At 37.4% G+C, this 20,379-nt stretch overlaps 1 protein-coding gene across 1 annotated transcript in view; it reads left to right on the top strand.

The window, feature by feature from the left end:
- Nucleotides 1-14,726: 14,726 nt before the first annotated feature.
- The window catches only part of SLC15A5 (solute carrier family 15 member 5), a gene marked incomplete at both ends in the record, with an annotated part of 34,124 nt that continues 28,471 nt past the window's right edge, over nt 14,727-20,379 (top strand). The window contains 2 exons of the mRNA XM_080344031.1: nt 14,727-15,090; nt 16,563-16,785. Coding sequence (XP_080200157.1) covers nt 14,727-15,090; nt 16,563-16,785 — 587 coding nt within the window. The remainder of the gene's footprint in view (nt 15,091-16,562; nt 16,786-20,379) is intronic.

Here is a 20,379-nt window from a genome sequence, read left to right on the forward strand (position 1 = left end):
TTCTTCATTTCTATATTTGGCCCTGCTGTTGATTTGCTAAGGGGCCACAAATTCTCTGTCTCATAAATGACCCATCTCTAATGTGGCAAATAACATTCCCTGCCTATCTGACAGAAATGTGCCAGACTTAATTAGCAACAGACAGCGTTTTCAAAAGTGACTAGTCAGAGACATCCTGTGAAAAATGAGACTCTCGAATACTATCAGGTTGAGCCTCTGGATACACATTCACACTTAAAAAAAATCACAAATAAGTTGTTGAAAAACAGTTGGTGCTCTGATAAGATACATTTTAAACACACTACTATATATCACAGTGAATATAATAATGGCTACATCTTATTATATACACATATTCTGAAACCTAATTATTTTCCTTATCCAGCGCCAAAGACTTGAAATCCTACCTACTCTTGTTTGATATATTCAATTTTCTCTTGAAGTGCAAACGCTGCCAGACCTGCTGAAGGTTACCTGCAAAATCCAGAGGTGAAACACACTATGGACTATGAGAATAAAGATGTTTTAAAACTTAATGTTTAAGCTTAGATCTACTCAGGATTTTACAACTCCATGAAAGCATGCTTGTGTGACTGCCAGAATCTTTCACTGTGAAAAATATGTACCATGATTTCATCACCAAATTGGAAGGAGCGGCCACTTGCACAGCACATGCAAGTGCTATACAGCTGTTTTTGTGATGGATCTCTTGCTCGTTGACCTGATTTCAACTGGTGTCAACTCAACACAAGACAGTAAACTTCTTTGGATGATTAGAAAAAATTGCTCTGAAGTGTGTGAGCAAACAAGAGCTGCAAGCATTGTGTTGGGAGATTATCTTACAAGTGTTACATCTTTGCAGTGGGAATATAACTTTGCTTTTTCTTCTTCCATCAGCTGCTGAATATTAGCAGTTATAATCATATTAAACATCTCCCTGACATTTTTTTCAGCAGGAAGCATGACTCTCTTCTCTTGGAAGAAGCCAGACCAAATTATGTGCTCTATCAGCAATAAGTAAATTTAAGAACCTATTAGAATTCAGTGTTTATTTTGATGTAGTGAAGTCTGGTAATCTGGGAGATACAAACTCCTTGCAAATCTCCCATAGAATGTGAATTTGAAATTACGGAAAGACACTGGAACCACAGGTGCCTTCCCCATCCCTTGAAACTCTTGCCAAATATAATAAATATCTGTCTGTATTTATGAACTGTATATTCCTCTGAAATCTCAGTTTTCTATGCCCTGGAAGGGTTGTTGGATTTGTAGCACCTACATCTTCAGAAGATTCCCTTTACACAGAGCATACTCCATCCCCTCCTTGCTTCTAAGGGCACACCAGACTGCAGACAGCAGTTACATACATTTTGCTGGTTTTAGTGCTTCTGGCTGTCAGAAGCTTCTGGGTCTCTGGGCACTGGGTCATAGAGGAGGAAAACTAAATTTCCTGGCTGTCCCAGGTAGCCTACATCCAGCCTGCAGTGTGGGGAGGGTTTTTTAAAAAAACAGAGTTAGTCAGTATTTCAAAATTGTGTTTGTGGCAACTTGGGAAGAAGACCTCAACATTTTTAACTTCCCATTGATGGAAAGACTCATGCTAGTATGTTCTAGAGAAAAATAGGTTCTCACCAGCATCTGCTTCTTTACATCTTTCTTTACTTTTCCATCCCCCTCAAATAAAAGGCAGCAAAATTGTAGAGAGTGAAGAAAAAGGTAGTGATAACAAAAAGGAGTCTGGGAGCAGATTGAAGAGGAGTAATACAGAATAATGCTGCTCTCTACAGGAAAATAATGAGAGTGGGAAAGGGTAGAAAAAAATAAATAAAGGCCAGGTTAAATCTGAGATGAGTAAAAATAGCAGCAGGGTGGAGGAATGGAGAGGATGGGGTGGAAGTTATAGCAAAAAAACAGTGGAGACTGGAAGGAAAACGTAGAAGCCAACCTGATTTCCTTAGCTTAGCAGTATTCTGTAGCCCTACCCATCTACTTCATCCACTCCACACTTTACACACTCTGAAAAAAGTCAAGCTGAGTTTTGCAGAAACTCTCATTTCACGACAATTATCCCCAGAGTAAATCCATCTTGTGCTTTGAGATTATTAACAGATTTGATTTTTTAATTAAAGACTATTCACAACCCAGGAGTGAAAAAAAAAAAAAAATAAAGAACAGATTTGCACAGGTCATCCAAAGTTGAACACTTGCTATTTTTGAAGTACTAGTCTTAAAGACTTCCTGTCCTCTCAAGTATGTTTGTGGTGTTTTGTCTGGGAAAGAGGACTGAAGGCAATTGTGTATAGCAGATAGATACTGTGTTAGTAAAAACTAAACATAATCTTTACTAAAGCTCTGTTTGCAAGGTGCTGACATATTGTTTCTTTTTGCATATGTGCAGATTGATTTCTTAGGCCACTTCCAGACTTTTTTCAACTATAACCTGAGAGTTTCCCTCCCAAATCAATAGTCATACTTACACATGGGGAAAGGCAAGCATTTTGGTGGCATGGCTGCATCACTGTTAAACAATATAGCCCATGTTCTCCCCTTGTACATCTCTTGTCACATAGGTGTCTCCTTCACCATTCCACCCTGGCCAGAGGAACTGAATGAGGAAACTAGGATGTCCTTTTGCTTTTCTTTTCCTGTCAGATCATGGTGTGATAACCAAAACCTGGTTGGCATTCCTTTGCCTTCATCTCTTCTGCCATGAATATAATTACTTGATGTACGTCTCGCTAAGAGATTTCATGTCTAAGATCTTCAAAAAAGTCTGTCATGGAGAAAGCAATACGGAGAAAAGCTGAGAAAATGTGCTTTTAGATCAATGTGTAGTATGAATGTGACAAAACTTTACTGATGTACATACACTTCTGTATCTAACTGTAAAATGTGAGCACCTAATACCAAATATTTTTCATTATTATTCCCTCTCCGTCTTTCTTTTTTTAGCCTTTCTTCCTGTAACAGTATCAATTATTTTTCAATAGTGTCTTGCATCCTACTCTTTCTCATCTCCTTTTCAGTGCTACCCTTTTCTCTGCCAAATCATCAAAGATATTTTTGTTCTTTTACCTATTGTGGCAGAGTCTGTAAACACAATCTTACAAAGAGAATTTCTAAGTATAAGCATTTGTGATGCATTTGCACTAAAAGCTTTGAATTGCTATCTTTGATAAAGCTATTTGGTCTGATTATATTGTTTTGGAATTGCACATTCAAGAGCACTTCTCTGAAAAAATGAGTTTTTCAAAATATAGTACATTGCATGTCTCAAAATGGGGGAGGATTATTTTTAAATACTGTGATCCATGTAAGCAACTGTATTTCTATCCTGAAATTCACACACCAACAATTAAGGGTGAGATTTAAAGTCCATTGTTAAAGACCCAACAAGCCCTGATCTTAAGATATATCAAATATAAACAAAGTTAATAATAATTATTCTGGTTTTCATTCTCTTAAATTGTTTCTGTGTTTTGAAGACTGCACTGACAGATATCGCATGTGGTTGAACATGACAAGCATTCTGCGTGAGCACTGAATAGCAGGTGTAACAGCCATTGATGGTTGTGGTGTACGTTTTAAGCAGAAATTGAAAACAATCTTTCCAAATACAAATTCAGATCTAATAGACTGGAATATAGGTGGCAGTAACTATACTTTTGGAAATTCAGTGATGTCTTTAAACTGCCGTAAGTAGTCAGAAACAAAGTGTATTCAAGTCATTAAGTAGCAGAGGCCTAGAAGTACAGCCAGCTATAAAGTTACACGATGTGTTGATCTCAGCATTTGAGACATGGGCAGACATTCCTTTCATAAACCTTCACAGCTGAAGACATCACCACCCTGGTACAAACATCACAGCACCCACCAATTCCATCAGTGGAAAGGATTATATGAGCCTTCTTTAACCTATTTCAGTAAAAATCAGTCAAGTTAAACAGTAACTGAAGTTGAAAAAGTTTATTCACTATGTTTAGGTTGTTGAAATTATTTATCGGTGCAGGGTTCTACCAGTCATGTTCAATGGCAAGACATGCAAAGGAATTAAATATGGATACTGCATACATTTGCATGTTAACAGAATATATTTCTGTACTCACACATGTCATCAGTGCAAGCCATTGAACATACTCTGAGTCTTATAATGTCCAGTGATTTTCAAAAGGACCTTCTTGTTGAAGCTGAGCAGCCTTCACAATAGGGATACTTTAGCCATGTCTTTTTTTTTTTTTTTTAATAGCAACATACTATTTTCACTCTCTACTAACTTAGTATCTGGTGTTCCTCTCCTTTTTATGTGTATTGATGGTTTTAAAACAAGGGACTGAATTTATTTTAATAAAAGAAGAATGTTTTGTTTCAAATGATAGCTAAATCACTTGTGACATGTAGCACACACTAATCTGTCTTGTCTCCAGTGATAAATTAGTGGCATACATGATGCCTTATCATATTAAAAGACAACTGAGGGTGCTTTATTGTAAGCTGTACAGTGGTTTAAAATTGTTTTATACTCCAGCTAATTAATGAAGATCAGCAGTAAAAGGAGGGCCGCAAAAATGATCAGAGGACCGGAACACCAGTCCTGTGAGGACAGGCGAAGAGAGTTGGGGTTGTTCAGCCTGGAGAAGGCTCTGGGAAGATCTTATTGCAGCCTTTCAGTACTTAAAAGGGGCCTATAAGAAAGATGGGGACAGGCAGGATGAGGGTAATGGTTTTACACTGAAGGAAGGGATATTCCAGCTAGACATGAGGAAGAAATTTTTTACAATGAGGGCAGTAAAACACTGGAACAGGTTGCCCAGAGAGGTAGTAGATGACCCATCCCTGGAGACATTCGAGGCCAGGGCTGAACGAGGTCCTGAGCAACCTGATCTAGTTGAAGATGTCCCCGCTCATTGCAGTGGGGTTGGACTAGATGACCTTTAAGGATCCCTTCCAACCCAAACTATTCTGTGATTCTATAAAATGAGTGAATCCAAGGTTTCCTTTTCTTTTTGCCTTTGTACAGTATACTTAACTGCTCCCTTGCATCTCTTTAAAAGACTGTGGGAAGAAAGTACTAGATGGTTTCAGTAACAGAATTTTAGTACAGTATTAGTGAAACTCATAGGCAATCACCTGAATAGTTGTGTTGAAATCTGTATGCACTGGTGCCAGAAGATCAGTGTCTAACAACATCCCATGCCTTTCCATGAGCACTGGGCAGCCATAGATTTTGAGGACTGATGTGAAGACTGGAGGAGCTGAGCATGTCGAATAAGACAAACTATTATCGCATTAGGACTCATATTTAGACCAAGGGATTCTGCCTCTTGCTAAGGTTCCTGTGTGCTAGTGGACCAAAATGTTGAGGCTGTAAAAATTGTAGAGGCAGATATGGACAGAGCTAAGCCTCTGTGCAGCCTCTTTCTCAAACTCTGGTACAAGGGTACTAGGAAAAAGAGCAAGGAAGATGGAAAGTTTATGGCCCATGCCATTGACTGAATATGGTATGCTATCCCAAGCACTGGCTGACTTCCTTGGAAACCAAATAAAGCTGTTTATGTGACCACCTGCTGCACACAGACTGTACATGGAATTCCCCAGAATGATTACTAAAATACGGAGCATTTGTCATCTGCGTTTGAAAATCAGAATTCAGAATAGCTGATTGGAACAAAATGTGTACATGTATGTCTGCAGACCAATATGATTCAAACAGCTATATGATGAGGGTGTCCTTTAGTTACTTCTGTGGTCTCACTATGCCATGCATAGAGAAGACAAGCAAAAAGAAGGCTAATTATTAGGATGCATATACATCTACATCTAAACATGTGTAGGTAACATGATACAATCCTCCTCAGCAAGAGGGAAACTCCTAATGACTGCCTATTTCAAATTAGCAATGAGCCTCATTCCCAGGAGGTTTAAATCTAGAATTCTTATTCAGGTTCGTTTTCCTTCATGAAGGTTTCAAAAGACCAGAGAAAATAAAGAGCTCAACCTGGATTGTAGTGTCTGTAGTATCCTAAGGAAACTTTGGTTTCTTATTTCCATAACTGGAAGTACAATTGCAGCTACATATTTGCCTTTCCTTATACTGGATTAGATTCTAGCACATTTTATACTACTTGTAGTTTGCTAATTTGTTGTGCTGGGGCATCAGTCAAAGGTCATTACAATAGTTAAATGCATTCAACATAGAGGCCCTGATACAGCTGTGTGACAAAGGAAAAAACAGAAGCAGCATGTGGCTTCTCACTTTAGAAGAATCATGTGGCTTATAGATTTAATGCCAAACATAAGAGAAAGCTTAAAGAAGTGCCTGCACCTGGGAGATCACATCAAGATCCAAACTTGCCTCGATCTGTTCAGACTCACGGTTTCAGTTCAGATCCATAAGATGTATCCTGAAACCCTTGGCAAAAAAAAAAACAAAAAAAAAAAATTAAAAAAAAATAAAAAATCTGGCTCATGCTTGGTACAAAAATTAAATCTGTCTGTGTTTACTGCAACAAAAAGAGATAATTTTGAAACAGTTGTACTGTACATATCTCCAGATTAGAAGTGTGACTTCAGTCTCACACATTTTAGGCAAATTGCTGACAATGGAGGACATTGTACCCAGTACTCCAGAAATGCGCTCAACAGTGCCGAGCTGAGTGGAAGTATCACCTCCCTTGACCTGCTGGCAATGCCAACACCTTTCATAAAGACTGACAACTCCATTAAAAAACAATTTTAACAAGAAAATATTGGCCATTACAAGGAGAAGTATTTTCTGCCAGTTTCTCTCTCGACCAAGCAACATGAGGTACTGTAGACAGGGTCTGTAGTAACTCACACAGTTTTCAGCTGGAGGACATTCAAGTTTACAGCTGAATAAAAAATGTTACCTACTTTCCTGTACCAGTTTACAACACTGAAATGTGTATGAACAGATGAGGGAAATAAAAAAGGTTTCAAGATAGCTATCTGAAACTTTTTGTTATCAACTTTTATGCAATCATCTGTTTATGAGAATTTCATATGGACAGATGATCTAGGTTTCATATGACCATTGACTCATCCCATGAAAATTTGTGAGATTCCAAATATTATTTTGTGAGCAAAGCCAAAAACTTTCAAGTATTTCTTTTCCCTTTGTAAAGGATGCTCTGCCTGCTCTAGCATTCAGCTCTCATTTCCTACATCCAATGTGCCAAACTGTGCTTTTCTCAGATAGTGTTTTCTCACTCCTCTCTCTTGAGGACTATCTATGTTGTAGACACAATTAACTATTTATTGACACAGGCCCTTGAATGTACCTTTCCCCAAATTCCAAGAGAGCAGCCCTAATCTCTAGATTACAAAGTCAGCTTCCCTACAGCTCATAAAGCTTTACACAATGACTTACAGCTCCAGCAGGAGAGATTAAGAGACTATCTGGGCACTGCAGTGGTTGGAAATCTCTTCAGTGAGTTGGGAGATCTACTGTCACCCCCCTATTCTGATGAATATTTGCTTCTAAAAAAGATGCTGACATCTTTTCATGCCTTCTCTGAAATGAGTCACATTGGATCAGGTATTAATCTAGAGCAGAAACTCCACCATCACATAGTACTTATATATGTGTTTTAGAATACTAACCACAGTCTACTAAATGGACTAGAATATAAATGAACTGTCACTATGGGAGAATAGTTGAAATCATCTTGGATGTACAGATAATACTGTCTCAACTGTGAACTCTGCTTTAGAATCTCATTTCGATCTGTACCTAAAAATCTATATGTCAAAAGAAAATATTCCGAGTGCCATTTACAAACTATAACATGACACAAAAAAGCCATCTTTCTATATGATAGAGCTACTTCTAATTTTCCCATTAGACCAAATGACATCATATGACATCATAAAAAATATCTGCCAACAACATGATATAAAACCATATCATGCATCATGAAAAATAATTGCAATTCAGTTACTCCTGAATTATAAAACCGTCAACTAGGTGCAATAAGACAAGAGCCTTAGAAGATATGAAAAACTGTTTAGCATAGATAATTACATACGTTTGAACAAAATCCCCAAAATAAAATGTGCAGTTTGAAGGAACAAGGTAATCACACCACAATAATTTTCATTTATAGCAAAGGTTTGAGGATAAGCAGTTTTAAGAGCACCTCCCTGGAAGGAAAAAAAAAAAAAAAAAAAAGTAAATTAGCAAACCTTTTCCACTTACAGAGGGGATATGAGCAACAGGAAAATAAGCTATTTCTTTTTTCCTCTATCATCTTCTTGCTTTTATTCTGCTTTGTCATTTAATGTTGCTACTTAGAATCACAGAAAGTTGAGGTTGGAAGGCATCTCCGGCAATTGTCTTGTCGACCCCCCCTGCTCAAAGCAGAATCACCTACAGCAGGTTGTTCAGCTCTGTGGCGAGTTGGGTTTTGAATATCTCCAAGGACGGAGACCTCTGTGGACAACCTCTTCTGGTGTTTCACAACCCCAGAAGCTTTTATGGGTGTTTACTCTTCAGTGGGTAAAGAACTGGTTGGATGGCCGGGTCCAAGGAGTTGTGGTGAATGGACTCGGATCCAGTTGGAGACCACTTGTGAGTGATGTTCCACAGGGCTCACTGTTGTGGCCAGTTCTGTTTAATAACTTTACTAACGGTCTAGATGAGGGGGTTGAGAACACCCTTAGTAAGTATGCGGATGACACCAAGTTGAGTAGGAGTGTTGATCTGCTGGAGGGTAGGAAGGCTTTACAGAAGGATCTGGATCAGCTGGATCATTGGGCTGAGGCCAATTGTACGAGGTTCAACAAGACCAAGTGCCAGATCTTGCACTTGGGTCACAACAACCCCAGGCAGTGCTACAGGCTCAGGGAAGAGCTGCCTAGTGAAAATGGATCTGGGGGTGTTGATTGACAGCCAGCAGGAAAGACATCAAGGTGCTGGAGAGAGTTCAGAGAAGGGCAATGAAGCTGGTGAGGGGTCTGGAGCACAAGTCTGATGAGGAGCAGCTGAGGGAAATGGGGCTGTTTAGCCTGGAGAAAAGGAGGCTGAGGGGAGACCTTATCACTGTCTACAGCTTCCTGAAGGCAGGTTGTAGCATGGAGGGTGTTGGTCTCTTTTCCCAAGTAACAAGCAAGAGGATGAGAGGAAATGGCCTCAAGTTGCAGCAAGGAAGGTTCAATTTGGATATTAGGAAAAATTTCTTCATGGAAAGGGTTATCAGGCATTGGAACAGGCTGCCCAGGGAAGTGGTTGAGTCACCATCCCTGGAGGTTTTTAAAAGACGTATAGATGAGGTTCTTAGGGACATGGTTTAGTGCTAGAGTTAGGTTATGGTTGGACTCAGTGATCCTGAGGGTCGTTTCCAACCAAAATGATTATATGACTCTATGAAATTGTTTCCTGTGTTTCTATTTGTGCCCATTGTTTCTTGTCCTGTAACTGGGCACCACTGAGAAGAGCCTGGCTCTGTCCTCTTTGCACCCTCCCTTTAGGTACTTAGATGCGTTAAGAAGATCCCCTTTGAGCATTCTCTTCCCCAGGCTGAAAGTCCCAGCTCTGTCTGCCTCTTCTCATATACGAGATGCTTCAGTTTCCTCATTATCTTCCTGACCCTTCGCTGGACTTGCTCCAGTGTGTCCATGGGTTGTATAATACTTTCTTGCACTTGAACTTGCCTAGGTACTGTGGGAAAAGCAATGGAAGTCTTTCTTCCTGTCATTTCTGTGATTTAGTCACACTCCCTGCTTGAACAGAAGAAAGAGAGAGAAAAAATTTGCACTGGAGAAAAAGTAGGATTTGGGGAGAATTGGCTACAGCAGTCTTTTTTAGGACAAGCAGAGAAAAGAAAGCTTTTTGCAGAAGAGGCCTGTACTCTCCTCAGGGATCTCCTGGGCATCTTGAGAGAGGGATGTGATTATTGATATGTTACCTTTTGGAAGAATGAAGAAGAAAATGGCTTTCCTACATCATTTTTAATTATGACTACACAAGGAAAAATAATAAAGTATACTTCTTAAAATACAGATTTTGCCTAAATGGAAAGTCTTACCCTGGTCTTGCACTTTAAGAAAGTGGCTATGGGAAAAGACAGGCATTAAGTCCATCCTGAAGCAAGGCTGAACTGAGCTAAGGTTCCTGGTTACATCTGGCTAAAGTTTGGAAAGTTTTGCAAGAATACTTAACAAAGCAAAAATAAAACTATTCAAAACATGATGTTGCACCATAGTCACAGAACTTCCTAGAAAATTTCTCATATAATCAGTAATTTTAATAACTGTTTTTATAGATACTATTTTAAAGCCTTAAAAGCATACTTTTATAACATTTAATACATTTATATAAAATATAAAACAATTTCATTTGAGTAGACTTGCTAATTAACAGATTATCAGATATCACAAATAAGCTTTCTCGACATCTTGATGCCTACATTTCAGTTTCTTAATTGACCTTTTACATTATTTACAGACCACTTGGGTTTTGTGTGTATTTGTTCTGATATGTAGTCAGACAAATATTCGTCAGTGTTCTTACTGGTGCTGATTAGGTTCTTCAGAAGCATCAAATACAGGTTTCAAATGCTGTGAACTCCAAAAGAAGCACCATCATATTCTATCCCAGTTCTGATTCAAGGCTTTCTGCACAGCAGCCAGAGTACTCTGATTTTGCAGTGATAGGCAGTGCAGAAATCTTTAGAATGGCTAGCTGAGGTAAGAGTTTAAATAGAAGTTTGTATTTTATTATTCCCCTGCGAAATAGGATACAGACCACAAGGAAATAAGACATTGTCCAAAGTGACACATAATAATAAAAAAAAGGTGACAGAAAAAGACAAAGGAAATTCATATTCTAATCTCTTTTGGAATACTCCTCCTACAATTAAAAGTCCCCCCACAAAGCCATTTTGAAATCCTGTGAAGCACATTCACAAGGGTCAGGTCATCTCCAACCTGTAAGAGATCATGGCTTCCAGCACTTGTTTTTTTCTGCCTCAAAAGACTTCTAATTTTCATTTGTTGATTTTTACCCTACTATACACATAACTGCAGGGAAGGATAAAAAGAAAGAAGGATATACTTAGTATCAGAGTCTCTGACTCTTTCTGAGGCCACACATTGCCCTAGATGAAAGCAGGCATGAGTGGAACCTGCAGAAAGCACTGGTTAGCTACCCTTGCTGAAGGACACCCTGCAGGGATCAAACTTGGGCTGGTAACAGCCATTTTGTGTTAAAATTGATCATTTCTCATAAGCATAAGAAATTAAAGTGGTGATCCTGAAAAGCATGAAGTCTTGTCTTAGCTTGTATTTTTACCATAACTCTTCTGCCATTAGCCTTGTAACTCTTCTAATTAGTCACTTGGAGCTGTAGCAGATACACTCGGTGCCAGAAGCATTCCTCCCAACTTGTCTTTGCAGCATTTTCCTGCTTTCTCCCTTTCTGTCATCCAGTTTTGAGCTGCGTTTCTTTATTGTGGCTGCCTGCTCAACCTACCACCTTGGACCTATTTTTTACACCATAGACAGTAAACCCTGGGTATGTTTGCCCTTGTTTGGCAATGCTCTCCGCTGGAGCTTTTGCTCTGTCTTCCCAATGTCTTTGAAATTGCAGTCCTCAGGTCAGTGTCATTAAGCCAACTTCTCAACCCATGCAAATTAATGGGAATCCTGGCGCTAAATAGAAAGATTTGACCCATGTAATTTTTTATTTACAATGTCAAAATTTCTGTGTTGCACTGTCAATCTGCCCGTGTTAATTATGCTTCCCCCCACCAGATATTTGGCAGGAACCACAGCTGCTGCTATGATTAAAGGTAACACCTCCACATGTTCTTTAAAAGACTAAGAGTAAAGCTGAACTAAATTTCCTAAAACGTTATAGAGACTGACCCTTCTAGAACATAAACAGAAGTCTAGAGCCACTATTGCCTTTCAGCCAAAGAACTGTTGTGCTGTACACTGAAGTTCTACCTCTTCAATTTCAATAAACTACCCCTATAATTAAAACACTGATGACAACAACTGTCACTTGTCAGAGAAAATTAGGAGAAAATTCAAGTTCCAACCTGTCCATCTTAATTCTTTGCCTAATGCTAATTTATAAGTTCCAGTATGGGTAGAAGTAGCCTTCTGTCTTGGTTGATAAACTATCAAATAGCAACTCTTTTTTTTTTTTAATGCCCAGACCTTTAGTGAGCTGACACTGTGATGTTAGAGCAAGTATTTTTACAAACCTCTCTCCAAGATCTGACTGTCCCATTTTGAGACTTATCCTTTCAAGAATGCTTTACAAAAATATACTGCCAGAAGAAGGGCTGGATTTTGAAATAGCAGGTATTTGATTCATCTCATTTCTAGGTGCCTCAGTATATAAATAGCTCTACATATATTAACACAAATAATAGAGTTTTTCATCAGGCATTATGCAGTCCTACTACCTTGTGTATTAAAAATAAGCCAAGTGAATGCCAGGTGATTCAACTAGAAATCAACTAAAACCACATCAAGTAGTTAGATATACTACCTATAATTGCTGCATAAGTGATTAAAAATGAATCAAAAAGATAATTTTGTTATATCAAGTTGTATATTCTTTTAGCATTGACCATATTAACTCATGTAGTGATTTGGATCTGTGACTATTCTAATACCACACCCATATTAGTCACATGCAAAGGCAATTCAAAAGTAACAATGAAAATCATCCACCTCCTCCTTTCTATGGCATTTATAAGGCTCAGTCAATTGTTTATTTTCCCTAGCTTGTAACCCAAAATTAGGGTAAATGAAACCACATGAGGACTAAGATACAATCACCCAAACTACTAACTCTGCTGTTGCTACCAGTTCCCATGATATGATTCACTTTGAATTGCTAGTACCCATGAGAACAGGTAAAGTTTGCACTTTTTAAAAAAAACTAATTTGTAGGAAGTGATGCTATTTTACACTGAAATGTTGATAGGAGTGAGAGTATATTTATCCTGGTATTTTCTGTCTGATTGTAAAATATTCCCTTAAAAAAAATAAATTCTTAATGAACAGTCAGATAAGGGTGCCTTTTAGTCAAAAACATAATCTTTCTTGTTTTGAGATTAGTTTCATTAGACTTTGGTGGAGAAGCTAAGCTGAGTTACAAGTGATTTGTAGCTTGGATTTCTCTTGTTAGTTCATCCAAATGAAGATCATTTTAGTTATCATAGATCAGAAGACAAATAGATTTTGGCATGCTATGAGTTAGAGCTCTTTTCATCTCCAATGGGACATCTGTGAAAACTATAAGTTCTTTGATGTCTGAGTTCTTGCTTTAGACTCATACTAGATTGAAAATATATATATATATTTTTTTTTTTCAATTTCCAAATTACTTTAGGGAGCAATATATAGTTAAATTTAAGCTTCAGAGCTTCTAGGCTTTATGTATGAATCACAGTTGCTTTAGAAACAAGCCAGGAAAGTAAATCAAAATTGACAGCAACATTCAGAGTTTGGTTTGTTGGGTTTTCTTTTGAGGTAATCTTGGAATCTATCTTTATCCACACTGGTTGTATACTATTGTGCATCTGGTTTGGGATGTAGCAGTTCTCATATTATAAATAGTTCTGAAGAGGTAAAATTTGAGTAGTTGTGATGGACAGATGGAAACAAACAGCAGAGCCTATTTCTCAAAAAATGCCATCAGAGACATTGAGAGCTCCATTTAGAGAAGCAGTCCTGATTTACCACTGCCTTACAACACGTGTATGCATTTGTGTTTGTGCAAAATAAATGCAGAATGCTTTTAATTCTTAAAAGCATTTAGTTGGGAGTATTTTGAACAGGTTTTAGTGACCTTAAAGAGCTCCACAAAATGGAGATACTGATCTGGGAAATCTGCAAATTTCTCTGTAGGTAAGGTAGCAGGACCATTATAAAGTACTAGAAGTTTGGCCCTTCCTAATTTCTTTTTAAGCTGATGATTTTCTTTTGGTTGACATGAGAGAACATGCCATCTGTGCCTCTGCCCCTTATGATGCCTTGTAGCTATGGTGCAATAACTGACTAGAGAAACAGTTCTGATTTAGGTTGCTATTGGATTGTTTTGTTTTTCTTTGCTGGTATATTCAGCTTCCTTTCTTTTAAAATTTGTTTTTCTCACTTAAATGTAGAAGCATTACTTCTTTTAATAATTAACTTTATCTGAATTTCAACCAAAAATAACACAAAATGTAATAATGATTAGATATTGTTAACCTTAGAAAAAAGTATCCTTCTTTTTATCTCTACTTGCAGTTTTTCTCTTGTTGCCTAATTAAAATAGCAGATTATTTAAAATAAATTATTTTCTTGATCTGTTATTTGAATCCTGCTGAAAATGTTAGCTTTCTTGTGTATTTAAACCTTTATCTTTAACATACAGATTGAGTTGCACATACTGTATTGGATTCACATAATTTAACAGGTAATACAATTTTGGGGAAAAATCTTGTTCACCCCTAAATGGATTAATTAAATAAACAGACTGAGTTCCTGAGTGTTGCTAAATTGAAATGTTGATATAGAACTTTAATTTTTTCAAATTCTTTGATCCTATATGTAATGTTGTGAAAGTGATGGGTGCCCTAAGAAATTGTAGTAATGAAGTGTCGAATTCAAAGAGAGAGTCTTACCAGTTTGCTAATTACAGTGGAGGAAGACAGAAGTATACCTGTAACTTAAACTGCTCTACTCAGTCATACTCAAAAAAGACAAGCATGCCTGGTGCAGACAGAAGAGAGATGCAAGAGAACCAACTTTTGAACCACACAGCTGACAAGGAGCAAAGACCTGTGAGAAGCAACTGTGCTGGAAACCTCTCTCAACATGAGAAAAAACTCCAAGAGGCTATTTGTGTGCTGCTGGTGGAGCTGTGTGAGCGATTCACATTCTTTGGCATTGTCTGCAATATGATCCTTTTCTGCACTGTCAAACTTGGCTATCGCAACTACCAGGCAGCTATTGTCAATATGTGCTTTGTAGGCACCTCCATGTTGACGCCAGTACTGGTTGGCTGGCTTGCTGAATACCTGGTGGGGAGGATCAAGCTTGTGTGCATCTGCATGTTTCTACACTTCCTAGGTAGGTGACACCCTCGTGGCTATTTCATATTTTGGTTATTCTGTTGCAGAAATGCATTATTGATCATTGTGTTTGAAATCTAACATTTTTTTCCAACCTTGTGGCCACCTTCTCTAACAGCTAATTACTCTCCTCTACAAAATACACTGCATTTTTTTTTTCATATGCATTTTTCTGAGGCTCTGCTTTGAATAAGACTAAGCAACATTTTCATGTGCATCTTGTGGATAGCTGGTGCACAAACATGGCTCCTCTAAGGTGGCTTAGCTGTTCAGAACATGGATGCTAAGCTCTTAAAACTGGTCCCCTTAACAAGCATCTAAGGTTACTAGTGTTTTGGGCAAATGCAAGGATTTAGTCAGAGAGATAGTTTGAGAGAGAGTTCAGAAACTGTTTTCCAGCTGTTAGTATTGAGACTTTATTTTATGTAAAGATATATGACTTTTGTATTTGGACAAGAGGGAAAGATGTATTTAAGCAATATACTACTTTAAACAAACTTTGCCTTAAGTAGAGAAGCTGATTATGTTCCAGTGTTTTACCCATGGGCTTCTGGTTTGAAATCTCCTTCTGCCTTTTCCTTTCAAAATACATCTTAAAGTAGGAGACTGGTGACACAAACAGAATTTGATGGATTCAGCTATTGTTTTAACCAGATGGGTTTTGTTGTTTGGTTGTTTTTTGGTTTTTTTTACTGCCTTTTTTTTTTTTTTTTTTTTGAGCTAGATCATTAAACATTCCCAACATATTAGTGTTTGATGTACAGTTGTAGTCTTAGTCATGGCTAATGTTGATGTTGTTGAGACATCAATATATTTTGATTTTAGCCTCCAATTACAACTCGCAGAATCTGTGGCTGAGTAAATTTGAAAGACTTGCCTTGCAGACTAGATGTGCTAAATGCAATTCATGGCAGTGCTTCTCATGTATTTTCCATGAAGCTGAAGCAGAAAAAAAATTAAATTTTCCATAAAAGTTTTGAGAATTTGTTAAATTATGATTCTCATTACAATTCCGGGATTTAAAGAAGATGCAGAAAAGGCTATGCTCCACCATGAAATGTGGGGTTTTTTTCTGTCCATTGATGGTTTATCAGGTGAATTTACATGTTTCAACTGGTGCCCTCTGGCAAGTGTAGAGCTATAATACTTCTCTCTATGCACAGGGAATGGGAAGGGCCCGTGAGAGGAACTAAAAGTGAGCTCTTTAGTTGAAGAACCTGAAACCTTACAAGCATTTCAGAAGAAGATTGCTTTCCTGGAGGTCCTTAGTGGTCTTAACTTACTATATATGGTGGCATCCAGAAGGGTTCTGCATCTCCACAGAATTAAGACTCTCTCTCTTTGCACTCCTCTGTTGTGTATCTCTGTTTTTTTTTTAATCTGTCTTTTCAACATAACTGCTTAAAAAATGTCTTATTCATCAGTCTGATTCTAATCCACTTCAAATAACAATTTTCTTTCTAACTCTAGGCACAGCCCTATTACCTGTTGTGGCATTCCCCTTTGAAGATATTTACATTGACAGACGACATATTCTTCATACACTAAACAAAAGAGAGCAGAAAATAATATTCTACTTTGCACTGCTCACAGCTAGTCTGGGAATAGGAGGCATAAGAGCTATAGTTTGTCCATTAAGTGCATACAACCTTCAGGACTGTGGACCAAAGGAACTTCTTTCTTTTTTCAACTGGTTGGTAACTTAATGTCAGCTAAATATCTGTTGGGGATACTGTAGAATTGCCTTGGAATTCACTGCTGAATTACAAGGCAGATTCTACAGATGGTGGGTTTCATTTGTTTTTATCTGCAACACATTTAGATTTTTGGAAGAGTTGCCAAGAATTTCTGTAAAAACTTTTCCTAAATTTTTGCTTTTCCTAGGACCAGTAGGTGATCATCTATTTTGGCTTCCTAAAGAAATCTTCAGCTAAAATTAGGATGAACTGATTTGCCTCAGTGCTCATGAACTTGATAGCCTAGTTGCTGTTAGAAAACCAAATGGAACATACTGTTCTACCTTTAACATGGTTATCCCTTTAGGATATTTTGCTGTTACTCTCTAATTAACAGTGGCAAAATTCAATCATATATTATAATTTACATCAGAGTAAATATTTAGCAATGACAGGCAGCAGTGGAGTCTGCTGATTTATTTGAACTAGGGATTGCTAGTGGTCTCTAATTGCTAAGCTCGGTGGTAGCAATCTCCTGTATTGTTTCATCTCTCTTGCTGTGAAGTTTTGGCGTTAAATAAACTCATCAACATTTGTGAATTGGTTTGAATATTTTAAAGTTTTTAAGAAAATTTTGAGGAGAAATTGTTCCTAAAATGATTCTTAAAATTAAAACTTTTTTCATGTTAATTATTTAACTCTCTGTGTGTCAGGGAGGTCATTTTTGATGATATATTTGCCTTTATTCACCACTTCTATAGCACTTTACGGTGCTATATACATTCATCTTTACCTTCTGGTTAAACTGTAGAGTAAGGATGAAAAAAGTCACAGTGGGAACCTCCAGATTCCTGCTTTGAGGCAGGGTGAAATAAGTTCTAAACTGCCCCCTTTTCTTTCTCTGTACATGTGTGGTTATTAAAATCAAAACTGAGCACATTTGCATATTGACAATGCAATGCTGAAGGATCAATGAAGATTTTGGTGAATCAGCTCTCTCTTCCTTTGGAAATGTCTTTCCTAACTTTTTCCTTCAATTATGTTAATATGAAAGAGTTTTGAATCGAAACCAAAGTCCAATGAATAAGGCAGCTTTAGCAAAGGTAGATGAGACTGTCTAGTTTCTTAGAGTAGATTCTGACTCCTTGACCTGCCCATAGGAGAGAAGAACAAAAATCCTTCCTTTTTACTCTACTCTGAGTTTTAATCCTTAATTAGCAACATCATTTTGATTAAACAAAACTCTGGGGGATTAAGACTGGAGAGCAATCAGTTGTTCTGAAGGATAGCTCTGAAGAATTTATTGTACTGTGGTCTTAGCCATTCAGAATTGTGCTTAATCAAAGTGACATTTCTCAGTGTTGATTACAAAAGAGACATAATATGAATGAAAAGTTCCTTGGGGGAATCCAAATGGGTCAGTTCTTGGGACTTTGGAAATATCAAGAAAGGTACATGTACTATTAAAAAAAAATAATAATTTTTGCGGTGGCATCCATTGCCATCTCAAGATGTAAAAATGGGGGTTCATTCTTAGCATTCTTAATCTCATTAAAACCTCTCAGAATATAATTATTTTGTCTTGGTAGGTGCTTGTCACAGAATTGAATTTTAAAATAATATGAGATGGTTGCATACTCTTGGTGAGTGAGAGTCTGTGTTCTTAGCTAGGTTCTGTTTAAACAGTCAGAATTTTTGGGTTAAAGTTTGGGTTAAAAGACCTTGTAATCACCTGTTGTCTAATTCAGTCCTCGAAGGCTGCTTTGCACATCTAGGGCCTGGTTCTAACTCCTAGTACGAACTACGAGTCTGAACTTTTGAATAAACAGAATATATCAATGCTAAATTAAGAAGGGACTTGGATTCTGCTGGACTAAGTTTCCCTAAGGATGTCTGCTTTTCTAAGGTCAAGATTATGGACTGATACTATTTTTGCAGTGGGAGAAGAAATTTCTGTCTGTGGGAGCAGAAAATGAGAGCAAAGTGTACAATCTGAGTACAGATGAGAATTAACAGTGTTGTCTTGTCTTACTGATCTGCTGTAAAAAATAATAATAAAAAAAAATGAAGACGACATGGAACCAGTAGTTCCTTCCCTCCTTCCCTCCTTTTTTCTTTCCATATACTGCAGATCAGTTTCTGCTGTTATCCTGGACACACTTTAACTTTTAAAAATGTTTTTCTATCCCTTTGGGTTTTATTTTCACCCACCTTTTCTTTCCAGAAAACCCTATAGTAATTCTGAAAAAAATAACCTCCTCCTGCAAAGCTGTAGTACAGAAAAAGATAGAGCTTGGATACTGGTCCATACATGAAATATCTAGGTCTGAGTTTGGATAAATCGAAACTTAAATTTTGAGAGCTAGGCATGCTTAAAAAATTAAATACAAATATTTCAAGAAATCTACTGAGGCTTCAAAATTAATGCAAAAACTGCCAAAAGGTCGATTTTAGAATGTTTCCCCATATTTTACTTGGTCTCAGATTGTTTCATTCAGCAGTTTCATCACAACTGTGATGTGAAGCAAAAACTTTTTTAATATTGTGTAAACATAAACTAAGTAGTAACCTGGATATTCAGTCTTTAAAGTTATCACAGTGGATAAATTTGTGTAAAGTGTTATGATAACATTATTAGATATTTATGGGCATGTCACAATAACATGTAGGTTTGTATCTGGACTGCAATTCTTGAAATGAATCTTCCGCATTGGCATTTGGCTCTCAGTGTGGAGAGACTTCAGAGTGCTGAAGCTCCATGAAGGATCTGTTCCCTGCAGAGTTGGATGTGATGTTCAGTTTAATGTATTTAACTAATTCAGTTGTGCCTTACTGGAATCTCTCAAACACTTCACGTAATGCAAGTCTAAATATTGCAATATTAGGTAGTTGTGTTATATGAGAGATAGCAAGAAATGTTTCTGTTTGTGCAGTTTCTGATTTGCTGCTGTCAGTCTGATATGAGCAAATCCCAAAATTCTGATCTGTGCACTGAAGTTAGTTTATCTTTCTTGTTTGGTTTTTTTGTTTTGTTTTGGTTTGGTTTTTTTGGTTTTTTTTGGTTGGTTTGTTTGTTTGTTTGGGGGTTTTTTTCGGCTTTTTGTGTGTGTGTGTGTGTGTGTGTTGTTTTTTGTTTTTTTTTTTTTGTTTCTCGCTTCTGGGAGAGAATGGAAGCTTTATATTTCAGTCTTACAGTACTTTGCTACACAGTGATGAAAAACAAAAGCATTCTCCTGTAAGCAAGGGTTTTCTTTGGAGATTCCTGCTTCCAGTGAAACAGTTGTAGAGTCGTGAAGAGTGTCAGGACTTCAGGTAGCTCAGGCATGCTTCTTTAGAAAGTTTGTAAAACAGCTAATGAAACGTCTAACTTAAAAATTGTCAGTTAGGACTTGTTTCAAAACTTCTACACAAGTTCTAGCTGACTCAGTTGTGTAACTGTATTTTTTAAAAGCTGTAGTTGAACAGGGGTCAACATGTGTGTGTACCGAATCCCTCCAACTATACCATCATCACAGAATAACATAATTCCAGTGGAGAGGAAAAGTCCATGATTCTGATGAGTATCATTTCATAAAAATGTAAATTACTTCAAGGAAACAGTAATTTGTTTG

This window comes from Nesoenas mayeri (assembly GCF_963082525.1).
Source record: "Nesoenas mayeri genome assembly, chromosome: 1".
Taxonomy (NCBI): domain Eukaryota; kingdom Metazoa; phylum Chordata; class Aves; order Columbiformes; family Columbidae; genus Nesoenas; species Nesoenas mayeri.